At 38.2% G+C, this 23,504-nt stretch overlaps 1 protein-coding gene and 1 long non-coding RNA gene across 4 annotated transcripts in view; one reads left to right on the top strand and one right to left on the bottom strand.

Moving 5' to 3' along the window:
- Nucleotides 1–21,150, top strand: part of LOC137045829 (lysosome membrane protein 2-like) — a 38,746-nt gene extending 17,596 nt beyond the window's left edge. Inside the window, exons 7-13 of one of the 2 annotated variants that reach the window (XM_067422756.1) lie at nt 4,940–5,118; nt 8,459–8,577; nt 9,427–9,500; nt 9,602–9,653; nt 11,710–11,862; nt 17,498–17,571; nt 20,080–21,150. In XM_067422756.1, the coding sequence (XP_067278857.1) occupies nt 4,940–5,118; nt 8,459–8,577; nt 9,427–9,500; nt 9,602–9,653; nt 11,710–11,862; nt 17,498–17,569 (649 nt within the window). In that variant the 3' untranslated portion in view covers nt 17,570–17,571; nt 20,080–21,150. The remainder of the gene's footprint in view (nt 1–4,939; nt 5,119–8,458; nt 8,578–9,426; nt 9,501–9,601; nt 9,654–11,709; nt 11,863–17,497; nt 17,572–20,079) is intronic. The other variant, XM_067422755.1, reaches the window with a different exon arrangement.
- On the bottom strand, nt 7–23,378 carry LOC137045844 (uncharacterized). 2 transcript variants are annotated; one of them, XR_010898862.1, is made up of 3 exons: nt 23,233–23,378; nt 8,416–8,575; nt 7–2,208 (listed from the first exon to the last, which is right to left on the bottom strand). It is a non-coding gene; the product is annotated as an uncharacterized lncRNA (long non-coding RNA). The 2 variants fall into 2 exon arrangements; XR_010898863.1 differs by lacking the exon at nt 23,233–23,378 and adding an exon at nt 19,263–20,073.
- Nucleotides 23,379–23,504: the final 126 nt, after the last annotated feature.

Below are 23,504 nucleotides of genomic sequence, written 5' to 3' on the forward strand. Positions count from 1 at the left end.
CTCACATCTACACACACACACACTCATGTGCTGCGTTCCACTCCACCATAGAGACAGAGCGTATTTAGGCCACGCCCACACCGGCGGAAAACAATCCAACGCTCTCCATTGACTTTGTATTGCGTGAGGCGCCTCATTTCAGACTTATTAAAAAAAGCAGAACCATGTCTAACAGATGATAAGTGATAAGGTGTGCAGCAAACAAGCTAAAAAACACAGAATTAAGTTTTTATAAGCTGTCGACCCCAAAAAACGAGTGTTTAAGGAGATAAAAGTGGACACAGGTAATAAGACGTGAAGCTTCAGTAGAAGAATGGGTCAGTTTTGGGATCCTGACCCTCAGTGTGTCTCCGTGTGCAGTAAACATGTTGTCAAATGTCCAAATGTCAGTTTTGTATTTTATATTTCCTGTGTCTGATGACTTTCTCCTCCAGTGTGTGTAGTTCTCAGTGTGATATAGCATCTCGCGCTCTGTCTCTATTGCCTGTATCCACTTGTGTGTCTTTAAACGCTCGTTTTTTGGGTCAGCAGCTTATAAACACTTCTGTGTTTTTAGCTTGTTTTCTGTACACCTCGTCACATATCAGCTTTTAGACATTGTTCGATTTAAATGACAAGGAGGCGCTTCCCGCAATAGAAAGTCAATGGAGACGGTTGGTTTGTTCACCACACTACAAACATGGCGGATGTGTGAGTCCGACGGTTAAAGGGTTACTTCAGCGATTAGCATATGGCTTTGTATCAGTAGAAACTCTGGAGTATAATCAAATTATTGTGCTTTCCCCCCTCATATCTCCCTGAGACAAGAGATTTATGCATTTTATTTCTGGAAAAATTCCTCCTATGATGCAAATTGACGATTTTTGCATCATAGGAGGAATGTTTGGCCAAAGGCTAAAGACTACAGCCAGCAGAGGGAGCCATTTCTGCATGTTTTGAACCCGCGTATGGGGGATGGAGATCACACTCACAGCTCAGCTCAGCTACAGGCACTCATTTAAACGGAGCTATGGTGAGCAATGGAAGTCTTTTAACTTCTCAAATTAATTTCTATGAAAGTTAAGCTTGCAAAGGCATGAACTGAAACGCGCCAGACTGAATTCGCGTTGTGAATGTATGCCGCGAGTGTAGTCGCGATTACCTCAGCTCTCATCACTCGTGCAGTTAGTGCTCAGTGCTGTGAGACTCGCGCGGCGACTCACTCATTATATTGAACACACATGTTCAGTATTTAACTGTAGTGTCTCCTCTAACTGAGTCACTGTAATCCAGCTGGTGGCTTTGGGAATGGCCTCACAGGGCAGCGAAGCATTCTGGGAATTGTAGTCTTTCATCCCCATGGGACAAAAATACATTTTCTTTCTTTTCTCAGTCTAGAAAACACGAAATTCAAAAATAATTTCACATTTCTACTACATTAATGGCCCAGTTTAAATACAGATTCATCTTCCCAGCGCTGAAGTACCCCTTTAAGTAGAGAAGTTTAGATAAAGGGGTTTGCAGAAAGTTTCCTGTGATAAGTAGGTTTAGGGGCTGTGTGTGTGTATGTGTGTAATGGGTAGGTTTAGGGGCAGTGTGTGTGTATGTGTGTAATGGGTAGGTTTAGGGGCAGTGTGTGTGTATGTGTGTAATGGGTAGGTTTAGGGGCTGTGTGTGTGTATGTGTGTAATGGGTAGGTTTAGGGGCAGTGTGTGTGTATGTGTGTGTGTGTGTGTGTGTGTGTAATGGGTAGGTTTAGGGGCAGGGCAGTGTGTGTGTGTGTGTGTGTGTGTGTGTGTGTGTGTGTGTAATGGGTAGGTTTAGGGGCAGTGGCAGTGTGTGTATTTGTGTGTGCGTGTGTGTGATGGGTAGGTTTAGGGGCAGGGCAGTGTGTGTGTGTGTGTGTGTGATGGGTAGGTTTAGGGGCAGGGCAGTGTGTGTGTGTGTGTGTGTGTGTGTGATGGGTAGGTTTAGGGGCAGTGTAAGGGGATAGTAAATACGGTTTGTACAGTATAAAAACCATTACGCCAATGGAATGTCCCCACATTTCACAAAAACAAACGTGTGTGTGTGTGTGTGTGTGAGGGAGGTGCGGTGCGGTACCTGTTGTTCTGTTGCGTGTACGGCTCCTCTGGCATGTTTTCAAGGCTCTTGCCCTAGTTGCTCATGAGCTGCGGTTATTGTGCTGGAGGGGACAGCTGTCCTTGTCCTTTCCCACTGACTCCTCACCTGGATTTGTAAGAGAAAAGCGTCCGTCTGAACGGCGTGTGTAACCTTTGTACATCGTTTAATCAGCCGGCCCGTCTGGAAAACTAATTTCCCCTGAAACAAACGCCCATTAGCACATAATGTTTCCAAACGCTTCCTAAAAAAGGAACACTTGATCCTCCTGGGGTCTCTTCAGGCATGGGCGGCACTAGGCCCTGTTTAGAGAGGCTTCAGCCAGGTCAATGTCAAAATCCAATCAAATCAGAGTAAAGGCGGGCTTTATGTTCACACAACTGTAAAAAAATATTTTTAAAAAAAAGTAACCTGGTTTCCTTAATTTTGAGTTCATTGAAAATAAAAATTTGAGTTAATACAATGAACATTTTTTGAGATTCAACAACCTTTATTAAATTATTATTAAAAGATTTTGTGAGCATATTGGGTAATTGTGTGTGTTTATTTGTAATGACGCAGCCAAATTCTTTTCTTTTTTATGTGGTTCAGACACAATAGTATTTTGAGTTTCTATTTATTAAACAAATTTCCTTCATTGTATCAACTCACATTTTTAATTTCAATAAACTCAAAATTTTAAGGCAACCAGGTTACTAACTTTTTTAAGTTAAACCAACAAAAAACACTTTTTTTACAGTGTATATGCAAATTTTAGCAGCGCAACTCGAAATGCAAAAAAAAAAAATGCCTTTCTTACTTAGTATTTTTGTCTTGTGTTTTGTCCAAACATCTACAAATTCTTAAAACAAGAAGTCCTTACTAGACACGCAAAAGTAATTCAGCCATGTCAATGTCAAAATATTTGAGAAAACCAATCAAATCAGAGTAACGGCGGCTTTATGCACTCAAAAATAAATAAATGATTCAGGCCCTTCATAGATAAGACACATTTAAATGATGTTTACTTTACTTAATTAAATTGTGTCGAAGTTGGATATGTTTGTGTTTGATCAGCCTAATATATTTAAAACTAAAATTAATTAATTTGTGTTAAAACTACATGAAATATTTGTGCTGCCATAACTAACGGCAGTGGATCTGTAGTTCCCAGCATGCTTTGCAAGGGTCTGCGCTAGCAGAGAAGATTTATTGATTAAAGTGATATTTTATGTTTTACAGAAAAGGGAAAGATGTTATTAGTTTATGTTAGTGTTTAATGTTCAGTTATGTTGAACATATAGAGGAGTTTCTGTCATTTTGTGGTTAGCATTATGCAGATGTGTGTGTGTGTGTGTGTGTGTGTGTGTGTGTGTGTGTGTGTGTGTGTGTGTGTGTGTGTGTGTGTGTGTGTGTGTGTGTGTGTGTGTGTGTGTGTGTGTGTGTGTGTGTGTGTGTGTGTGTGTGTGTGTGTGTGTGTGTGTGTGTGTGTGTGTGTGTGTGTGTGTGTGTGTGTTTAGGCTTTGGGAATTCATTGGATGAATTCCTGCTCTCAATTAAATATTTGTAGTTTGTCCAATGAGTTAATTTAGCATTTTATTTAAAAAAAATATGCTTGCTTTGCGGCATCTATGTACACATTTCTATGATCTCTCCGGTTTTGACCTTATTCGACGGAAGTACTGACAAATGGGAATACTAGATGAGATTTGTCTGCTATGAGGTAAAAAAAAAAATTACAAATACTTTTTGATTTCTCGCAGAAAACGATCGTTTCGTGTTTTAAGACATCAGTGTGTCGTCACGAGCCACAGGGTTTAAAGAGGGGGTGAAACACTCAATCTCATGTCAATCTTGAGTACCTATAGAGTAGTATTGCATCCTTCATATCTCCGAAAAGTCTTTAGTTTTATTATATTTATAAAAGAAATATGGGCTGTACCGAGTCTTTCTAGGAAAAGCCCTGTGTTCAGGGTCAAAGAGGTGGACAGTAACTAAGCACATTTACTCGAGTACTGTACTAAAGTTCACTTTTTGAGTATCTGAACTTTACTGAGTATTATTTTTTTCTACTTATGACTTTAACTTCACTCCATCTGAAAGACAAATATCGTCCTTTTTCCTCCACTACATTTCTATCAAGGTCCTCGAAGTGGAAAGTCGTTTCTGTCGCAGCTTTGGAAGTCAGTGATGATTTTTTTCTTCTTTAAAAGGTGTTTGGGTTTTTGCAGAAAGCCTTTCAGGAATCACTCTTGTAGAGTCTCGTGAAGTTCAATGATTTCACAGCATTTATTAAACACTGATTTATAGTTTAGAGCAAAATGGAAGAAGACGGATGTCAAAATGCTCATTTAGTGGAGTATTCACATAAACAAAGTTGATTCTGTCTTCAGTGAAGGTGAACAGTGTGAGAATATCAGATGTGTATCAGTGTATTGGATCCGTGCATTCGGCCTTAAAGTGACAGCAGCTTTATAAAGAGCTTTGTAACTTGTATACAAGTATTTAAATGAGTTTAAGTTAGTCGTATGCTAGTGTGTCAGATGGAGCATCACTGACTGGCTTAAACCATGATGGCATATTGAGCATTTATACAACAATAATACAATAATGCAGCGACATAAAGGAAATTTACTTTTAATACTTAAATATTTTTGAAAACAAATATTTCTGTACTTTTACTTCAGTAAAAATCTGTTTTTACAACTTTCTCTTGTAACGGAGTAATATTTGACCAGTTTACTCAAGTAATGAAGTTGTGTAGTTTGTCCTCCTCTGGTCAGTCTGAACCTGTTGTAAATGTTCTGCTCATTGTAAAGCTTGACGTTATTTGATGGCTGTTCTGTCGTCGCTCCTGCAGGTCCATCCACATGCGCTTTGAGAAGGAGGTGGAGGTGAAGGGCATCCCTGCGTACCGGTTTACACCGCCCCGCGCCGCGCTGGCCAGCGGGAAAAACAACCCGGAAAACGAGGGATTCTGCGTCACTCCCAATAAATGCCTGGACGACGGCGTGCTGGATGTGTCTGCCTGTCGCAAAGGTGCATTAAAGCGTGTTTATAATACATATCATAATAATATAATGTAAAAGGTTAATTTAAGTAATGTTAGTTATTACTAAAACATCATTATCATTATTGTCTGATGTGCTTGAAGTCACAGAAGAATATACAGTGAGGAAAATAAGTATTTGAACACCCTGCTATTTTGCAAGTTCTCCCACTTAGAAATCATGGAGGGTCTGAAATTGTCATCGTAAGTGCATGTCCACTGTATATAAATACATGCAATTGGCCGAAGAAACCTTTATTAAAATTAAGAGACAATTTGTACAAAACGAAAGAAAGGCTTTTTACAAAACAAAACTTAATATTAAACTAAATATAACCCCCAAAATCATTTCTTTGCACTTATATCATAATCAGATGAAATTTAAAAAATAATATTAGAATATTTAAACATAAATATGAAAGAAAAAAAAAACATTGTGCAATGGCTACAACAAGTATAGTAAGCTACAGATTTATGTCATGTCTGAGCTGGATTTGAACGAACATCATTTTACCGGCGGGTTCATGAGCTCATTAGTCATTACAGGCTCGTTCTCAATAATTACAGTTAATGTGTCGGGCAGGGCCGGTCTCTCGGGTGCACAGGGTCGGGCTTGATTTTTTTGAGCCGATCTAAGCTCTAGTTCTGGCGAAAAATTTAGTTATTATGTGCCGGCCCATTATTGTACTTGTGATGGAGCGGTAGTGGAGCGCTCTCGGAGCGAGTAAAAACCACAACGCTCCGACTTTTAAAAAATCCTCTCCTCACTCCATTCAAAATCGCTCCGCTCCCACTCCACTCAGCTCACACACTACACACCCACCCCCCCGGACGATATCATCGTCCATCGCTATGTTTTACTGTACACATCGTCAGCTGCCGAATTAGGTGACATCACCCAACCCTACAGTTGATATATGTTTGTTTTTAATGTTATCGGTATCGGCCACCATATCTGTAAATATATATTAGTTTTTAATGTTAGCGTTATCGGCCATCATATCGGTATCGGCCAATGTGTGCTCGTTTTTAATGTTTTTAACGTTATCGTTATCGATCGCCATATCGGTATCAGCCGATATATGTTCGTTTTTAATGTTATCGACCGCCATATTGGTATCAGCCAAAATATGTTCATTTTTAATGTTATCGACCGCCATATCTGTATTGGGTGATATATATTCGTTTTTAATGTTATCGATCGCCATATTGGTATTGGCCGATATATGTTCATTTTTAATGTTATTCAAGTTCAAGTTCAGTTTATTTGTATAGCACGTTTAAAAACAGCCACAAGGCGGACCAAAGTGCTTTACACCAGTTGCAGTTATTGACCACCATATCGGTATTGACCGATACACGTCAGCTTTTAATGTTATCCATATTGGCTGCCATATCGGTATCGGGCCAATATATGTTTGTTTTTAATGTTAACGCTATCGGCTGCCATATCGGTATCGGCCAATGTATGCTCGTTTTTTAATGTTATTGGTATCAGCCAATATATGCTCGTTTTTAATGTTATTGGTATCAGCCAATATATGTTCGTTTTTATCATTATTGGCCGCCATATCGGTATAGGCCAATATATATTAGTTTGTAATGTTATCGGTATCGGCTGATATTAGTTTGTAATGTTATCGGTATCGGCTGATATATGTTAGTTTGTAATGTTATCGGTATCGGCTGATATATGTTAGTTTGTAATGTTATCGGTATCGGCTGATATTAGTTTGTAATGTTATCGGTATCGGCTGATATATGTTAGTTTGTAATGTTATCGGTATCGGCTGATATTAGTTTGTAATGTTATCGGTATCGGCTGATATATGTTAGTTTGTAATGTTATCGGTATCGGCTGATATATGTTCGTTTGTAATGTTATCGGTATCGGCTGATATATGTTTGTTTGTAATGTTATCGGTATCGGCTGATATATGTTAGTTTGTAATGTTATCGGTATCGGCTGATATTAGTTTGTAATGTTATCGGTATCAGCTGATATATGTTAGTTTGTAATGTTATCGGTATCGGCTGATATATGTTAGTTTGTAATGTTATCGGTATCGGCTGATATATGTTAGTTTGTAATGTTATCGGTATCGGCTGATATATGTTCGTTTGTAATGTTATCGGTATCGGCTGATATATGTTAGTTTGTAATGTTATCGGTATCGGCTGATATATGTTCGTTTGTAATGTTATCGGTATCGGCTGATATTAGTTTGTAATGTTATCGGTATCGGCTGATATATGTTAGTTTGTAATGTTATCGGTATCGGCTGATATATGTTCGTTTGTAATGTTATCGGTATCGGCTGATATATGTTAGTTTGTAATGTTATCGGTATCGGCTGATATATGTTAGTTTGTAATGTTATCGGTATCGGCTGATATATGTTAGTTTGTAATGTTATCGGTAGATATATGTTAGTTTGTAATGTTATCGGTATCGGCTGATATATGTTAGTTTGTAATGTTATCGGTACCGGCTGATATATGTTAGTTTGTAATGTTATCGGTATCGGCTGATATATGTTAGTTTGTAATGTTATCGGTATCGGCTGATATATGTTAGTTTGTAATGTTATCGGTATCAGCTGATATATGTTAGTTTGTAATGTTATCGGTATCGGCTGATATATGTTTGTTTGTAATGTTATCGGTATCGGCTGATATATGTTCGTTTGTAATGTTATCGGTATCGGCTGATATATGTTCGTTTGTAATGTTATCGGTATCGGCTGATTTATGTTTGTTTGTAATGTTACCGGTATCGGCTGATATATGTTCGTTTGTAATGTTATCGGTATCGGCTGATATATGTTCGTTTGTAATGTTATCGGTATCGGCTGATATATGTTAGTTTGTAATGTTATCGGTATCGGCTGATATATGTTTGTTTGTAATGTTATCGGTATCGGCTGATATATGTTTGTTTGTAATGTTACCGGTATCGGCTGATATATGTTCGTTTGTAATGTTATCGGTATCAGCTGATATATGTTAGTTTGTAATGTTATCGGTATCGGCTGATATATGTTCGTTTGTAATGTTATATATCGCTATTGTTATATAAATAATGGATTACACTTCAGATGCACACTGTTCACCCTGATGGTTTTGAGTGGCTTGATATATGGTTGGAATCACATTGTTAAATACAACGTGCAGTGCAAGTATAGGATTTGAGAAGTATAATTTTATTATTTTTTGTCTTCTGATTTTGGGGTCTCAGGGATTTCATGAACTGCTCAAATGTCTGTCTTGAATGTCATGTATGTTACTTTGGTTCCGTGAGCCTCATGATGGTGTTGGTGTGTGTGACAGGTGCTCCTGTAGTCGTGTCTTTCCCTCACTTCCATCTGGGCGATGAGAAGTACGCCAACGCCATCGATGGCATTTCTCCGGTCCACGCGCTCCATCAGACCTTTCTGGATCTGAACCCTGTAAGCAACATCAGCACCATCACCTTCAGCTGTGTGATCACACACTCTCAAACTAATTCTCAGTTCAACGTATTTGTATAGCGCAATATTGTTTCAAAGCAGCTTTACAGAAATGCTTGTTTCAGTGTTAGACTTTAGGAAGTATTCTGTTATCAGTCAGAGATGAGTTAAAGTAACGTCCATATAGCTTCATGTATTCAGACAACAAACATGTTAGGCAGAAATAGAGTTCATTAGCGCCCGCTCACTTTTTCAGAAGCGTTGGTTTCTGAAGTATTTTTTCTAGGGCTGTGCGATATTGAAGAAAAATGTGATATGCGATATCTTGTTAAATAATACGATATTCGATATGTGATACGATATTGCAATTAGTTTGTAAAATCTATTTAAATGATATTAAAAATATTATTTAAAAACTGAGAGTGAACCCCATTTGCGTTCCACATTCTTTCTGGGAAAAGAAAGCATCGCTACAACTTCTGAAAGGGACCAGCTGTGTTGTAGAAAGAATTTGTGTCACAAATTGTTCACGTTTCGGTGTGTGTGTCAGACAGCGTGAGACTGCAAATGATTATTTTTCGCAAATTATTGCGTTTAATAACACTTTTTAACGTCAAGCAAGTCACATAAGTAACAGTAATGTGCCCAGTCTATTCTCTGCCCAATGTGGGACCTAAAACTTTTCACAGTGTTGAAGTAGCCTATTAAAATCATTCAGATATTGCGAGCCATATAGTCCTGTTTAGTAGACTTTTTCATGAGCATTGTCTCTTTCTATTATGCATTTTTCCTATTGAATTTTTGCTAATTGCACTCTGATTCTGATCTTGGCTTCTTCTCCTGTGTCAGACTATGGGAATACCTGTTCGTGCCATGAAAAGAACCCAGATCAACATTCATCTTGACAGAGTGTCAGGATTTAAGTGAGTGGTGTTTTCCTGTGTGATATATTTAATCACGGTTTGCTGATAAACAGGCGTGTGTGTTTATAGAGTTTTATAGCTGGAGATCTTTGTCTCCTCAGTTTGACGAGGAACCTCAACAGCACCATCTTCCCCATACTGTTTCTGAACGAGGTGAGAGTCGGCAGGATGATTTAAAACCACTTCAGCTCTGCAGCACATTTTTTTGGAGAATTAGGCATATCTAAATTTAAAAGAGCGCCCTACCCACATACATGGAGTAAATTGATAAAAATGGTCTCATTTGACGGAATATTGCATATAATCTATTGTATCTATTCACGATTTTATGATAAACATATATACAAAATAGGGCTGTGCGATATTGAAGAAAAATGCGATATGCGATTTCTTGTTAAATAATGTGATATTCGATATGTGATACAATATTGCAATTAGTGTGTATAATCTATTTAAATTATATTTAAAAAAAAATGTAAAAACTGAGAATGGGAAAAGAAAGCATCGCTACAACTTCTGAAATTGACCAGCTGTGTTGTAGAAAAAAAATGTGTCACAAATTGTTCACGTTTCGGTGTGTGTGTCAGACTGCAAATGATTGTTTTTCGCAAATTATTGCGTTTAATAACTCTTTTTAACATCAAGCAAGTCACATAAGTAACAGTAATGTGCCCAGTCTATTCTCTGCCCAATGTGTGACCTAAAACGTACACTTTTCACAGTGTTGAAGTAGCCTATTAAAATCATTCAGATATTGCGAGCCATTGCGATATGCATATTGCGATATTTCGATAATGTCGATATATTGCACAGCCCTAATACAAAATAAATATTTTTAATTACTTTTAATTCATTTGTTATTTAAAAATCTATATATTTGTTTATCTTTTTTGTCTACAACCTTTCTGAAAGTTTCTATTTTACTATACAATGGGGGGGGGGGTGGTCCTTGATATCTCCTTCAAAAAAAAAGTTATTGTAATTAATCGGTCCAAAGTATCTAATAACTCCTACTCATCTGCATTGACATAAACTGGCCACTAGGAAATCGGAAAGAAAAAAAAGAAAAAAATCGTTTTGGCCGAGAAAGTCCCGTGTTTTACCCTTCTTTCCCGCCGAATTCGTATTTTCCCATAAATTTCCTGTATTTTAACTGCGTTATTAAAAAATAATAATACCGGAGTAAAAAAACTAAAAAACATTCCAATCTGAGCTCTGTAACTAGCCTCGCAATAACTGCTATCTGCAATAGCCTATAGGTCGCCGTTGTCGCGAGGTTATGGTGTGTGAGGTCAGATGACGAGTGACAACGCGGGGAAAAACAAAACAGAGACGGATGATGGACGTAACTAACGATAGAGACGATATTTAATTTTCTGAAGAGGAGCAGGTGGGGGACAGTCACGCGTTTGTAAGTTTTGTAACTGCGACTTCATCATTTGCGACAGCAGAAGATCTTTTAAAGTGACAGTATTCACTTATAATGACAATGTAAAGAACAAAAGTAATTGCTCACTAAATATGCTCTGCTCTTGAGTAAATAACTTCAGGTACCGTTAATAAGGATTAATCTATATATAATTCATAACTTATGCAGTGCAAACTGATAACAATTTATGTATATTTCCCACTTGTTAAGTTGTTATACAGGTAGGAAGAGCACAGGTACAAATACAATGTATTATTATTATTATTATTATGGGTTTATGACCCCCCCCCCCCCCCCCCCCCCCCCCCCCCCCATCTATCCCGGATTTTGATACCCAAAAGTTGACAGGTATGTCGACATGTCTATAAAGAGCTGAGATTCTCAGCTTTTTTGTCGTATGACGCAATATGTGATGACATCATCAAAAATCGTGGATAACATCGACAATCAAAACTAACGATATTTTATCTGCATCACATGTTTTGATCTGGACATCGGTGACATATTACATCATTGCAGCGGGTTCGAATTCAGACTCTATTATTTTCTTCTATGTAATATAAATGCAGAAGTTATTGGGTAATTAAGAAAGCTGAGGTTATAATTTTTCAAATGATACAATATATGTCTAGTTTTGTGGTGCGCGAGTTATAGATTTGTTTTAAAGATTATGATGATGCAATTTTGGACCCACGGTTGGGTCCAGTGGGGGGTGCAGAGCTGAAGTGGTTAACCAGCCGTTACTGTTGAATCTGCTATTGAATATGATTTGTTGTGCAGTCGGTGGTGATTGACGACGCTTCGGCCGCGAGGATTCAGAAGCTGCTTTTGGTCGTGACTCTAGTCTCTTATTTCCCTCTCATCCTCGTCGCTCTTGGAGTCATCCTGCTGTTAGTTGCCATCATCCTCGCCATACGCTTCTATCAGAACAAGGTAATGTAATGTGACAGCAGTACAATCACTATTACTTCCCAGCTTACTCTTCACTTTCCCACCAAATCTTTGGCTGTCAGCACGGTTCACAGGCACTAAAGCTGCGTCATGTGTAGGGATGGCTCGATATCACAATTTTGGCTTCGGTACGGTACCCCAAACTAATACCGAAGTACCGATATTAAACCGATACCACACGGTCTGATATTAGCGCGGGTATATTGCACGTGAATGAGTACAATTATGCAAGTTTTGAGTTTATAAAGTGGGAAATTACCACAAATGCGTATTAGTTAATTATTTAGCAAACCTTATCACATCAAATCAGTCATTTGAAAACTTTCTTGTGAGAAATAATTGCAGCAAAAATCTCTCAAAATTAGCAAATTGCTTCTGGTTTCAAAAGACATCGCACTACACTAAAGCAATCTGCATAATCCGATTCAACATTTCACGCTCGTCTCGGGACGAGGCTGACTCCAGCTCCTTTTTCGCCAGCTCCTTATTCACCGAACTATCCGTTCCACCTTAAAATGTCGGATGTCTGTTAACCCCTCCCTCTCAGAGCTTTTGATCGTATTTTTAAAGGAATGGTTGTGCGGTTGTAATTCAGAAGGCAGTTTACATTAAACTAAAGACATATAGCCCTGTAAAAAAAAAAAAATAAAATAAAAAAAAAATTTTTGTTTCAGTTTTTGTGTGTGGCATTGTTGGCATTTGTGTTTACATCTGAGATTTAATGTTATGTCATTTTTGTTCTTTATTAGAAGATATCAATTACTTCATTCTGACAATGCATTGTATATAAATAACGTTAATTCTCTAACGAAATCCTGCATTATAAAACATTTGTATGTTATTGTTGAAATGTCATAATTGGAGGTGGCATTATTTTATTATTTCAAACGTTCTCAAAAAAACGAGCATGTAGAGGGATAGATAAGTTCATTCTCTAACGAAATTCTTCATTACAACATTTTCTGATGTGTAGTTGTTTAAATATCATACCCAGAACATGCCTTCCCATGCAACTGTATGTGCTGACAAAGCATTCTGGAGGTGGCATTATTTTATTATTTCAAAAGTTCTCAAAAAATGAGCACCTAGAGGGATAGATAAGTTCATTCTCTAATTAAATTCCTCATTACAACATTTTCTGAAGTGTCATTGTTGAAATATCATACCCAGAACATGCCTTCCCATGCAACTGTTTGTGCCGACAAAGCATCCTGGAGGTGGCATTATTTTATTTTTCAAAGTTCTCAAAAAACGAGCACGTAGAGGGATAGATAAGTTCATTCTTTACCAAAATCTTGCTTTACAATATTTTCTGATTTGTAGTTGTTGAAATATTATACCCAGAACATGCCTTCCCATGCAACTGTATGTGCTGACAAAGCATCCTGGAGGTGGCATTATTTTATTTTTTCACAAGTTCTCAAAAACACGAGCACGTAGAGGGATAGATAAGTTCATATTCTAATTAAATTCCTCATTACAACATTTTCTGATGTGTCATTGTTGAAATATCATACCCAGAACATGCTTCCCATGCAACTGTATGTGCCGACAAAGCATCCTGGAGGTGGCATTATTTTATTTTTTCACAAGTTCTCAAAAACACGAGCACGTAGAGGGATAGATAAGTTCATATTCTAATTAAATTCCTCATTACAACATTTTCTGATGTGTAGTTGTTGAAATATCATACCCAGAACATGCCTTCCCATGCAACTGTATGTGCCGCCAAAGCATTCTGGAGGTGGCATTATTTTATTATTTCAAAAGTTCTCAAAAAAACGAGCACGTAGAGGGATAGATAAGTTCATTCTCTGATGAAATTCTTCATTACAACCTTTTCTGATGTGTAGTTGTTGAAATATCATTCCCAGAACATGCCTTCCCATGCAACTGTATGTGCTGACAAAGCATCCTGGAGGTGGCATTATTTTATTTTTTCACAAGTTCTCAAAAAAACGAGCACGTAGAGGGATAGATAAGTTCATATTCTAATTAAATTCCTCATTACAACATTTTCTGATGTGTCATTGTTGAAATATCATACCCAGAACATGCCTTCCCATGCAACTGTATGTGCCGCCAAAGCATCCTGGAGGTGGCATTATTTTATTATTTCAAAAGTTCTCAAAAACACGAGCACGTAGAGGGATAGATAAGTTCATTCTCTAACGAAATTCCTCATTACAACATTTTCTGATGTGTAAGAATTTAATCGATTTCAAGCAGAAAGATGTTTCTACACTGGATTATCCCGTTATTTGTAGGTAGAATATGATATATTAGGCATATTCTATATTCTATATATTCTATGTTAGGCATCATGACCCACCATTAATGACAAGTCATTATAATTAGTGCCATAGATTCGTTGTCTGGATCCCAGAAAATATTGTAAAGCAAGATTTTGGTAAAGAATGAACTTATCTATCCCTCTACGTGCTCATTTTTTTGAGAACTTGTGAAAAAATAAAATAATGCCACCTCCAGGATGCTTTGTCAGCACATACAGTTGCATGGGAAGGCATGTTCTGGGTATGATATTTCAACAACTACACATCAGAAAATGTTGTAAAGCAAGATTTCGTTAAAGAATGAACTTATCTATCCCTCTACGTGCTCCTTTTTTTGAGAACCTTTGAAATAATAAAATAATGCCACCTCCAGAATGCTTTGGCGGCACATACAGTTGCATGGGAAGGCATGTTCTGGGTATGATATTTCAACAACTACACATCAGAAAATGTTGTAAAGCAAGATTTCGTTAAAGAATGAACTTATCTATCCCTCTACGTGCTCCTTTTTTTGAGAACCTTTGAAATAATAAAATAATGCCACCTCCAGAATGCTTTGTCGGCACATACAGTTGCATGGGAAGGCATGTTCTGGGTATGATATTTCAACAACTACACATCAGAAAATGTTGTAAAGCAAGATTTCGTTAAAGAATGAACTTATCTATCCCTCTACGTGCTCCTTTTTTTGAGAACCTTTGAAATAATAAAATAATGCCACCTCCAGAATGCTTTGTCGGCACATACAGTTGCATGGGAAGGCATGTTCTGGGTATGATATTTCAACAACTACACATCAGAAAATGTTGTAAAGCAGGATTTCGTTAAAGAATGAACTTATCTATCCCTCTTTGTGCTCGTTTTTTTGAGAACTTTTGAAATAATAAAATAATGCCACCTCCAGGATGCTTTGTCGGCACATACAGTTGCATGGGAAGGCATGTTCTGGGTATGATATTTCAACAACTACACATCAGAAAATGTTGTAATGAAGAATTTCATCAGAGAATGAACTTATCTATCCCTCTACGTGCTCGTTTTTTTTTTTTTGAGAACTTTTGAAATAATAAAATAATGCCACCTCCAGGATGCTTTGTCGGCACATACAGTTGCATGGGAAGGCATGTTCTGGGTATGATATTTCAACAATGACACATCAGAAAATGTTGTAAAGCAGGATTTCGTTAAAGAATGAACTTATCTATCCCTCTATGTGCTCGTTTTTTTGAGAACTTTTGAAATAATAAAATAATGCCACCTCCAGGATGCTTTGTCGGCACATACAGTTGCATGGGAAGGCATGTTCTGGGAATGATATTTCAACAACTACACATCAGAAAATGTTGTAATGAGGAATTTCATCAGAGAATGAACTTATCTATACGTGCTCGTTTTTTTTTTTTTGAGAACTTTTGAAATAATAAAATAATGCCACCTCCAGGATGCTTTGTCAGCACATACAGTTGCATGGGAAGGCATGTTCTGGGAATGATATTTCAACAACTACACATCAGAAAATGTTGTAATGAGGAATTTCGTTAGAGAATGAACTTATCTATCCCTCTACATGCTCGTTTTTTTGAGAACGTTTGAAATAATAAAATAATGCCACCTCCAATTATGACATTTCAACAATAACACTTACAAATGTTTTATAATGCAGGATTTCGTTAGAGAATTAACGTTATTTATATACAATGCATTGTCAGAATGAAGTAATTGATATCTTCTAATAAAGAACAAAAATGACATAACATTAAATCTCAGATGTAAACACAAATGCCAACAATGCCACACACAAAAACTGAAACAAAAAAATTTTTTTTTTTTTTTTTTTTACAGGGCTATATGTCTTTAGTTTAATGTAAACTGCCTTCTGAATTACAACCGCACAACCATTCCTTTAAAAATACGACCAAAAGCTCTGAGAGGGAGGGGTTAACAGACATCCGACATTTTAAGGTGGAACGGATAGTTCAGTGAATAAGGAGCTGGCGAAAAAGGAGCTGGAGTCAGCCTCGTCGTCTCGGGATGGAGAACGGAAATCATTTGAACATGCAAGCGATTTGATAGCATTTCGTAATAAGGAGATATGAGCTCATACGACACACACACACACACACACACACACACACGCCTGTAACTTAGAGCTCGCACATTACACATTAAGTTTCCTTAAACAGTCAAATACACAGAATTATGTACAAATGTCCGTCTTTAGTGAGTATTCACATAAACACAGTCGGGTGTGTCTAACGCGAATGTAAATAGTGCAATAGTACGCATGCAAATATTATGAGATCTAAATGTCATTGGTTGAAACGAACGCTGGAGATTGTGATATTCGATCTTATGTTAGGCTGTGTGTGTGCGTTGATCAGTGTTAAAAGAAAATAAATGTCTAAATGAGATGGTCTGAATGATTCACTGACCTGTCGATCTCTTCAGAAGTCTTGAAGTCAGGATAGTTCTGCTTGGCTAGGTTTGATGGTTCTTCATCAGTTTTATAAGCAAAGTCATTACAAATGTCACTTCTACTCCTCTCTTTATTCATTCGTTGTGGGCATCTTGAGTGAGATTCAACTGCTTTATCCATTTTGTCCGTCTATGTTGTTGTCACATTTGCCGGTTGTTTCGGGTCAGTTTGTGTAGCGCGCTGCCATCTAGCGGTGAACTTCGGAAAAGCAGCATATACCGAAATGTGCCAAATCATGATATCGTACCGTTTTAAATAAAATATATACCGGTATTTTTCTAGTACCAGTATACCGCGCATATACCGGTATACCGTACAAAGTCACCAAGTCTCATTAAGAACTAAATTACACAGAAAGCAAGTAAAGAGCTCATTTAATAATCACTGAAGCTGTCGGTCAGTTCAGTGTGAGACTATTGAAGAACAATCTATGTTTAATAAGAGCATAACATTTAAATTTTCCCTATACTTTTTTTGCACATTACTGTTGTTAATAAAAGTTAATTTGATCTGCATATCAATTAGTAAACCTTTGATATGTATACTGTGTATTGCAAAAGATATATTGCCCGTTTATACTGTGGAATGGTCTGAGTTATTCACATGCTGAAAGTTTGGCACCTCAGGTAGGCGCTCTACCAAGCCGCACATATTTTACCTAAACAAAATAAAGTTAAAACTTGTTTTGAACAATTTCTTTGTCATGCAGATTGATTTTAAGTAGGAGGGGAAAAAATAAATCAAAATTTGGGCAAAAAATCAGGGATTTTTTTTTTTGGGCCATATCGCCCAGCCCTAGAAACTACATTTGGCCATCTAACCAATCTAAGACCATTGCATTTTTCAGAGGGATGGTCTTCACAGAAGCAGGAAGCAGACGAGCCGTTCAAAGAACAGTGGAGACAGCGGCGGGGAGTAAAGGTAAAATATAAGAAAAATACGGCAAAAAAAAAGTATTAAGACGTTATACTGCGCCCCATAAACACAACCAAGCCTAGAAAACACGGAAAACACGGAACCGCCCCTTTAAATTAATGTCCAGGGGCATTTTTACCATTATAAGAGCAATGTTTTCTAATCTTATTAAATGTATTTGATACAATCTGTCAATTTCTTACATTAATAGAAAAGTTGTTTTTAAAATGTTCATTTAAGTAATAATTTCAGTTAGAACAATTAGACACAATCAGACTTTCTTCTGGCATGTTCTGCTGCAGACAGGGTGACCAGAGCATCTTCGATTCATTTTCCCCTTTAGGACTTTTGTAAAAGCCATAATATGGCCACAGCTCTGATTTTAGTAGGCTTGAAAATCTCCCGGTGCCGTCGCTGCCTTCTGTCATTTCTTCTCATTCAGAAAACAGCGTCGCGTCACGTGCTGCGCGCGCCTGCTCCAGACTGGACAGGATTTACCGTGAGTTTTCAAAATCGTGATAATTACTGACGGTTTTAATGATAATTACATTTTAAACGATATTACTAACCGTCAGGACATTTTATCGTGGTTTATCGTGAAACCGGTAATCGTTACATCCTAGAACTGAATCATCCGCCGTGTGTCAGCTTCACTCGTGATGAATGAACTCTGACTCCTGCCGCTGGTCCGTTCTCTAACTGAATGAAATTATGTTTATTAATATAAAATAATCAAACCGATATCGATGTCTGTATGATATCTCATACTGCTATATCTATAACGAAATAACATTTACAAGTCTTGAAATCATATCCGAGAGATAAGTCAGTAAATTCGAGTAAAATCACAGGCTCTGCTTATCCCGTGTGAATGCGCCGCAAAACTCAGATGTGGGAGACATTTCTAAATCACAGAGGTCCAGATTATACTAATCCCGTACGATTAGTGCTTAAGTGTGTGTGTGAGTGTCTTTCCGAAAAAAGCCGAGCGGATGGGGGTGTATCGTGTGAGCGGAGCTAAATAATGACGTGTGCACGCCGCTGTTATTGTGTTGAGTCGAGTGCGTCGTAAAGCTGTGTCATCCCTAACAGCGGGAAAAACTTTATTCAAAATAAAAATATGGCCTTTAATCAGATACAGCCATACATCTATGATCCGGAATCAGACCCAGAGGCTGCAGTTGAACAGGAGCAGCAGCAAAAACGACTAGAGCAGGACGTCTCTATGTGGTACAAGTTATACACTAACTATATAATATGCTTAGCGGCTTGTGTTATTTACATATTTATACTTGAATTATATCGTCGTATTTTTGTCTTTGAAGGTGTACATGTGGGAAGTGCAGTTGTGCACGTGTGTGTGTGTGTGTTTACGCGTGGTTTGTGTAGACAGTAAGCGGACTGGTTTTGCACGGCAGGCTAAGTTAGTGTTTACAGAGAAAGACACGGAATAGTAGCGCATTTGAATGAAGAAGCGCGCTTATTTAGTTCAACATATTTCCCCACTCTTTGTGTATTGTTGTTTGGAGTGCTTTTACAATACACAAACATAAAGTTACACATATAGTGGCCAGCTAAACAAATGTACACGCACTACACATCGCATGCTCCATTGATCAATTAACTATACGTGATCATGTTTGGGCTACTTGATGAGCATAGGCAAAAACACAGACATTTGAAGCAGTCTCACTCACCGCCTGCGGTTGTAACGTTGGGACCTTTATCGTTGGGACTGCTCCATCCTTCAGCATTAGGCGATCGGAAAATCCGGCGTCGAGCTGGGCCTTGTTTATGAAACAGTCGGCACCGAAATGCAGCGAACAGATATAAACATTCGCGCAACTCAGTTGCTGATCCGGAAAAGCAAATTACATCCACTGTTGCCTTAACGCGGGGTTTTTGGGGAATCTGTGCAGGACTGTCTTGGTCTGGCAACCAAAAACGCACTTTTTTGGTGACATTGTTATGTGCACATCACCTGTGCAGCGCAGCCTACGAGCCAGCGCTTTGATGGGCGTAGCCTGTTGCTTTCGCTCTCTCTCTCTCTCTCTCTCTCTCTCTCTCTCTCTCTCTCTCTCTCTCCCTCTCTCTCCCTCTCTCTCCCTCTCTCTCCCTCTCTCTCTCTCTCTCTCTCTCTCTCTCTCTCTCTCTCTCTCACGCTCTTCCGGTAGAATTGTCCGTAAGGCCCATACAAGGAAATTCCGCCCCCATTAACGTCAAAGGGGACGCATGATCGTAAAAAACTTGCCGAAACTTATGACTAACCGGAAGTAGTATTTTTGACAAAGAAATACTCCCATCAAACGTCCACCTTAACTTTTGAAACTTTGTCTATGTTTAGGATGGGATTCCAAGTCTTTAACAGTGTAAAAAGATCAGTATGCATGAAACAGCATTTCACCCCCCCCTTTAAAGAAATCATTTTCATTTTGGGGTGAACTAACCCTTTAAACACGCTTGCTTGCATAAAGTTTGTTTCAAATCGTATCGTCTTTTCTTTCTCCTTTTTAGCCCTCCGCAAAGAAAGACACGTCATACGCTCCTGTGAGCGGCAAAGTGGACGATCAAGATGAGAAAAATGGAACATTTATCGGCATGACGCCCGTGGAGAAGTCTTAAACTGCTGAGTGTGTGTGAGTGTGTGTGTATGAGAGAGAGTGGGCATGTTTTTGTGACATATGAGGACTCAAATGTGTATAATGCCATGGGTATGACACAGGTATTACAGGAGAGGGTGAAATATGAGGACATTACCCATGGCCCCACTTTACAAAAGGCTTATAAATCACACAGGAGGAGTTTTTATGAGAAAGTAAAAATGCAGAATGTTTCCTGTGATGGGTAGATTTAGTGTGTATGTGTGTGTGTGTGTGTGTGTGTGTGTGTGTGTAGGTTTAGGGGCAGTGTAAGGGGATAGAAAATCAAAATAGGCTCCCCGTTTTGGCAAAAGTAGCCAAAAAAATATCTTTGTGTTTGTGCTACAAGCTGCGTATCCGAGAGTGTGTTCAGCACGATGCGAAACATAATCACCCCAACAAGATCTCTTTTGAAACCAGAAATGGTAAATATGTTGGCTTTTCTGGCCAGGAATATGTAAGAATTTATGCAACAAGCAGTGTGATCCCGTTTTGTTCCCTGTTGCAATTTAAAATGAAGGTTTTTCGTTTATTGTTTCTCATTTAGCCTATTTATAATTGTTTTGTACGGTGTATGCAGTTAATAGGCCTACCTCTTTTTTTAACAGCTTAACGTGAGTTTAATTTTATAATAGTTTTTTTTTGCACTTAAGTGTCCAGTGATTATTCGGGTAGGCTACCGTAAGCTATTTAATGAAGTTGTTGATGTTCGTTCGTTTCATATTTGATGGTTGTGCTGTTTTTGTTTTGTTTTTGCTGAAAAAGGCAGGCACTTTATTTAACGAAGTGATTTTTTAAATATAATTTCTTGTTTGATACTTGCACGATGTGTGCAGTGGTTCGTTTTGTTAATAAATGCTCTTTAAAGGTGTTTCATAAGTGCTTTTGTTTAGTTTTTGCATGGTGTGTTATTATTCATTTTGCAATAAAGATGTGTGTAATACAAGCGAGTGTCTTATTGTTTTGTGTATTTTTATTAAGAATAAAATTAATTAACCCATGATTAATTCAAACAAATGCTCCTGAATAGCCTCTAAAAGTGAAAGAAAATTGAGACGTGCGATCGCATTTTCAGCCCCGACACACAACTCCGGTGACACCGGGATTACCGTTTTTTTACACGTCGATTAACCGGTGGAAAAAAAATCAATGAAGTGTTGTCAACAGTTTTAGTTTGATAAACATGACAATATAACATTGCGACTACATGAAAAGAGGTTTTACTATTATAAATAAATGATTTGTGAACATTAGTGTAACACAAGGTTTTAGAAGAGGTTCAAACCTACACGTATCAGCACAGCACCCAATAACCAAAGCACCCCATTTTAGACCCTTGACAGTTATTAGGTTATTTATGACTTGATGTTCACAGGAATGAATGCATTATGGACTAAAACCTACAACCATTGCGTAACCAGCCGAGATCATTTACCACTAAGCCACAGAACTACCCAGCCATGATCCATTGATCCATCAGTGTTTAACCACTAGAAAGCCGGGGAAAATAACTTATTATATACAGCATTCTTTTTGTGTTGATTAAATTTTCGTTTGTCATAATTTTTGTATTAATAAAATAAGTTATTTTTGAGACTCATTGTTTTGTTTTTCTATGATCAAGAAAGTGGTCGCCCTTGGTTACATAATGACTACAGCCCCATTGACTCCCTGTGCTAATGCATTGATGAAGTTAACTACTGGATGTGCCAGAACTATCTTCAGTTAAACAAAGACAAAACTGAAATCACTACATTTGGAAACAAAGATGAAATTCTCAAGGTGAACGCGTATCTTGAGGCTAAAGGCCTGATAACAAAAAATCAAGTCAGGAATCTTGGAGTGATTTTAGAGTCCGACCTGAGTTTCAGTAGTCATGTCAAAGCAATAACTAAATCAGCATACTATCATCTGAAAAATATTGCAAGGATTAGATGTTTTGTCTCCAGGCAAGACTTAGAGAAACTGGTTCATGCTTTCATCACCAGTAGGGTGGACTATTGTAATGGCCTTCTCACCGGCCTTCCCAAAAAGACCATTAGACAGCTGCAGCTCATACAGAACGCTGAGCAGAAGCAGAAAATATGACCATATCACACCAGTCCTCAGGTCTTTACACTGGCTTCCAGTTACATCTAGGATCGACTTTAAAGTACTATTACTTGTTTATAAATCACTCAATGACCTAGGACCTCAATCCATCGCAGATATGCTGATTAAATACAAACCCAACAGATCACTCAGATCAGCAGGATCAAGTCAGTTAGAAATACCAAGAGTTCACTCAAAGCAAGGAGAGTCTGCCTTTAGCGATTATGCCAGCCGCAGCTGAACCGGCTTCCTGAACAGATCAGATGTGCTCCAACAGTAGCCACATTCAAATCCAGACTCAAACCACATCCAGGGGCGTAGCACCAAATTTTGGGCCCTGGGTACAAACCATCTTGCTGGGCCCCCGTACCATGTATGTGTATGTATAGAAAATGGACTTCCCTGCCTTGGGCCCTGGTTACTCAGTACCCTTTATCCCCCCAGTCCCACGCCCCTGACCACATCTGTTCAGCTGAGCATTTACTGAATGAGCTCTGAGCACTGTATGTCCGACTGATCGCACCCTATCTATAAATCATCTTTTTAATTCTTTTTAAACTGTTTTAGTTTACCTGTTCTTTTCTTTGGTTATTATCATTTTATTATTTTTAATTCTCTTTACATTGTATTTCTTTTTCTTATGCATTTGTTATCCCTATTTTAATTCCTTTCTATGTAAAGCACTTTGAATTGCCATTGTGTATGAAATGTGCTATATAAATAAACTTGCCTTGCCTACCTTAATGGGTTGAATATTATGTCAATTTAAACCTAAAACCTTTAGGATAGCAGTCACTTTAACCACTAAGCCACACAGCTTACCTTTAAAGACACAATTGACATTTATGGGATTCGAACCTACAACCGTCAGGTTACCACTAAGCCACAGCACCAGCATTAAAACATGAGTTGTGTGTGAGTTGGCGATGTTTCTTACCCTGCTGAACCAGATGCTGATTTGGGTCTCGGACAGCACGGCCAGGTAGAACCGTTGCGCGCTGGGCTCGACCAGAAAAGGCCGTTCGCCGCTCCGGAGCGGGCAGAGGAGCCTCCGCGGCCAGCCGCTCAGCGGTCGCCATCTTTAGTCTCTTATTTATCCTTGATCTGCCCGATCATTGTTTCATGACCGGTGCTGCCTGTGGGGGGCGCGACGTGGCCCACAGTATATAGAGTTTAAAGGGATAGTTCACTTTATAATGACAATTCTGT

Source organism: Pseudorasbora parva, chromosome 18 (genome assembly GCF_024679245.1).
Source record: "Pseudorasbora parva isolate DD20220531a chromosome 18, ASM2467924v1, whole genome shotgun sequence".
NCBI lineage: Eukaryota > Metazoa > Chordata > Actinopteri > Cypriniformes > Gobionidae > Pseudorasbora > Pseudorasbora parva.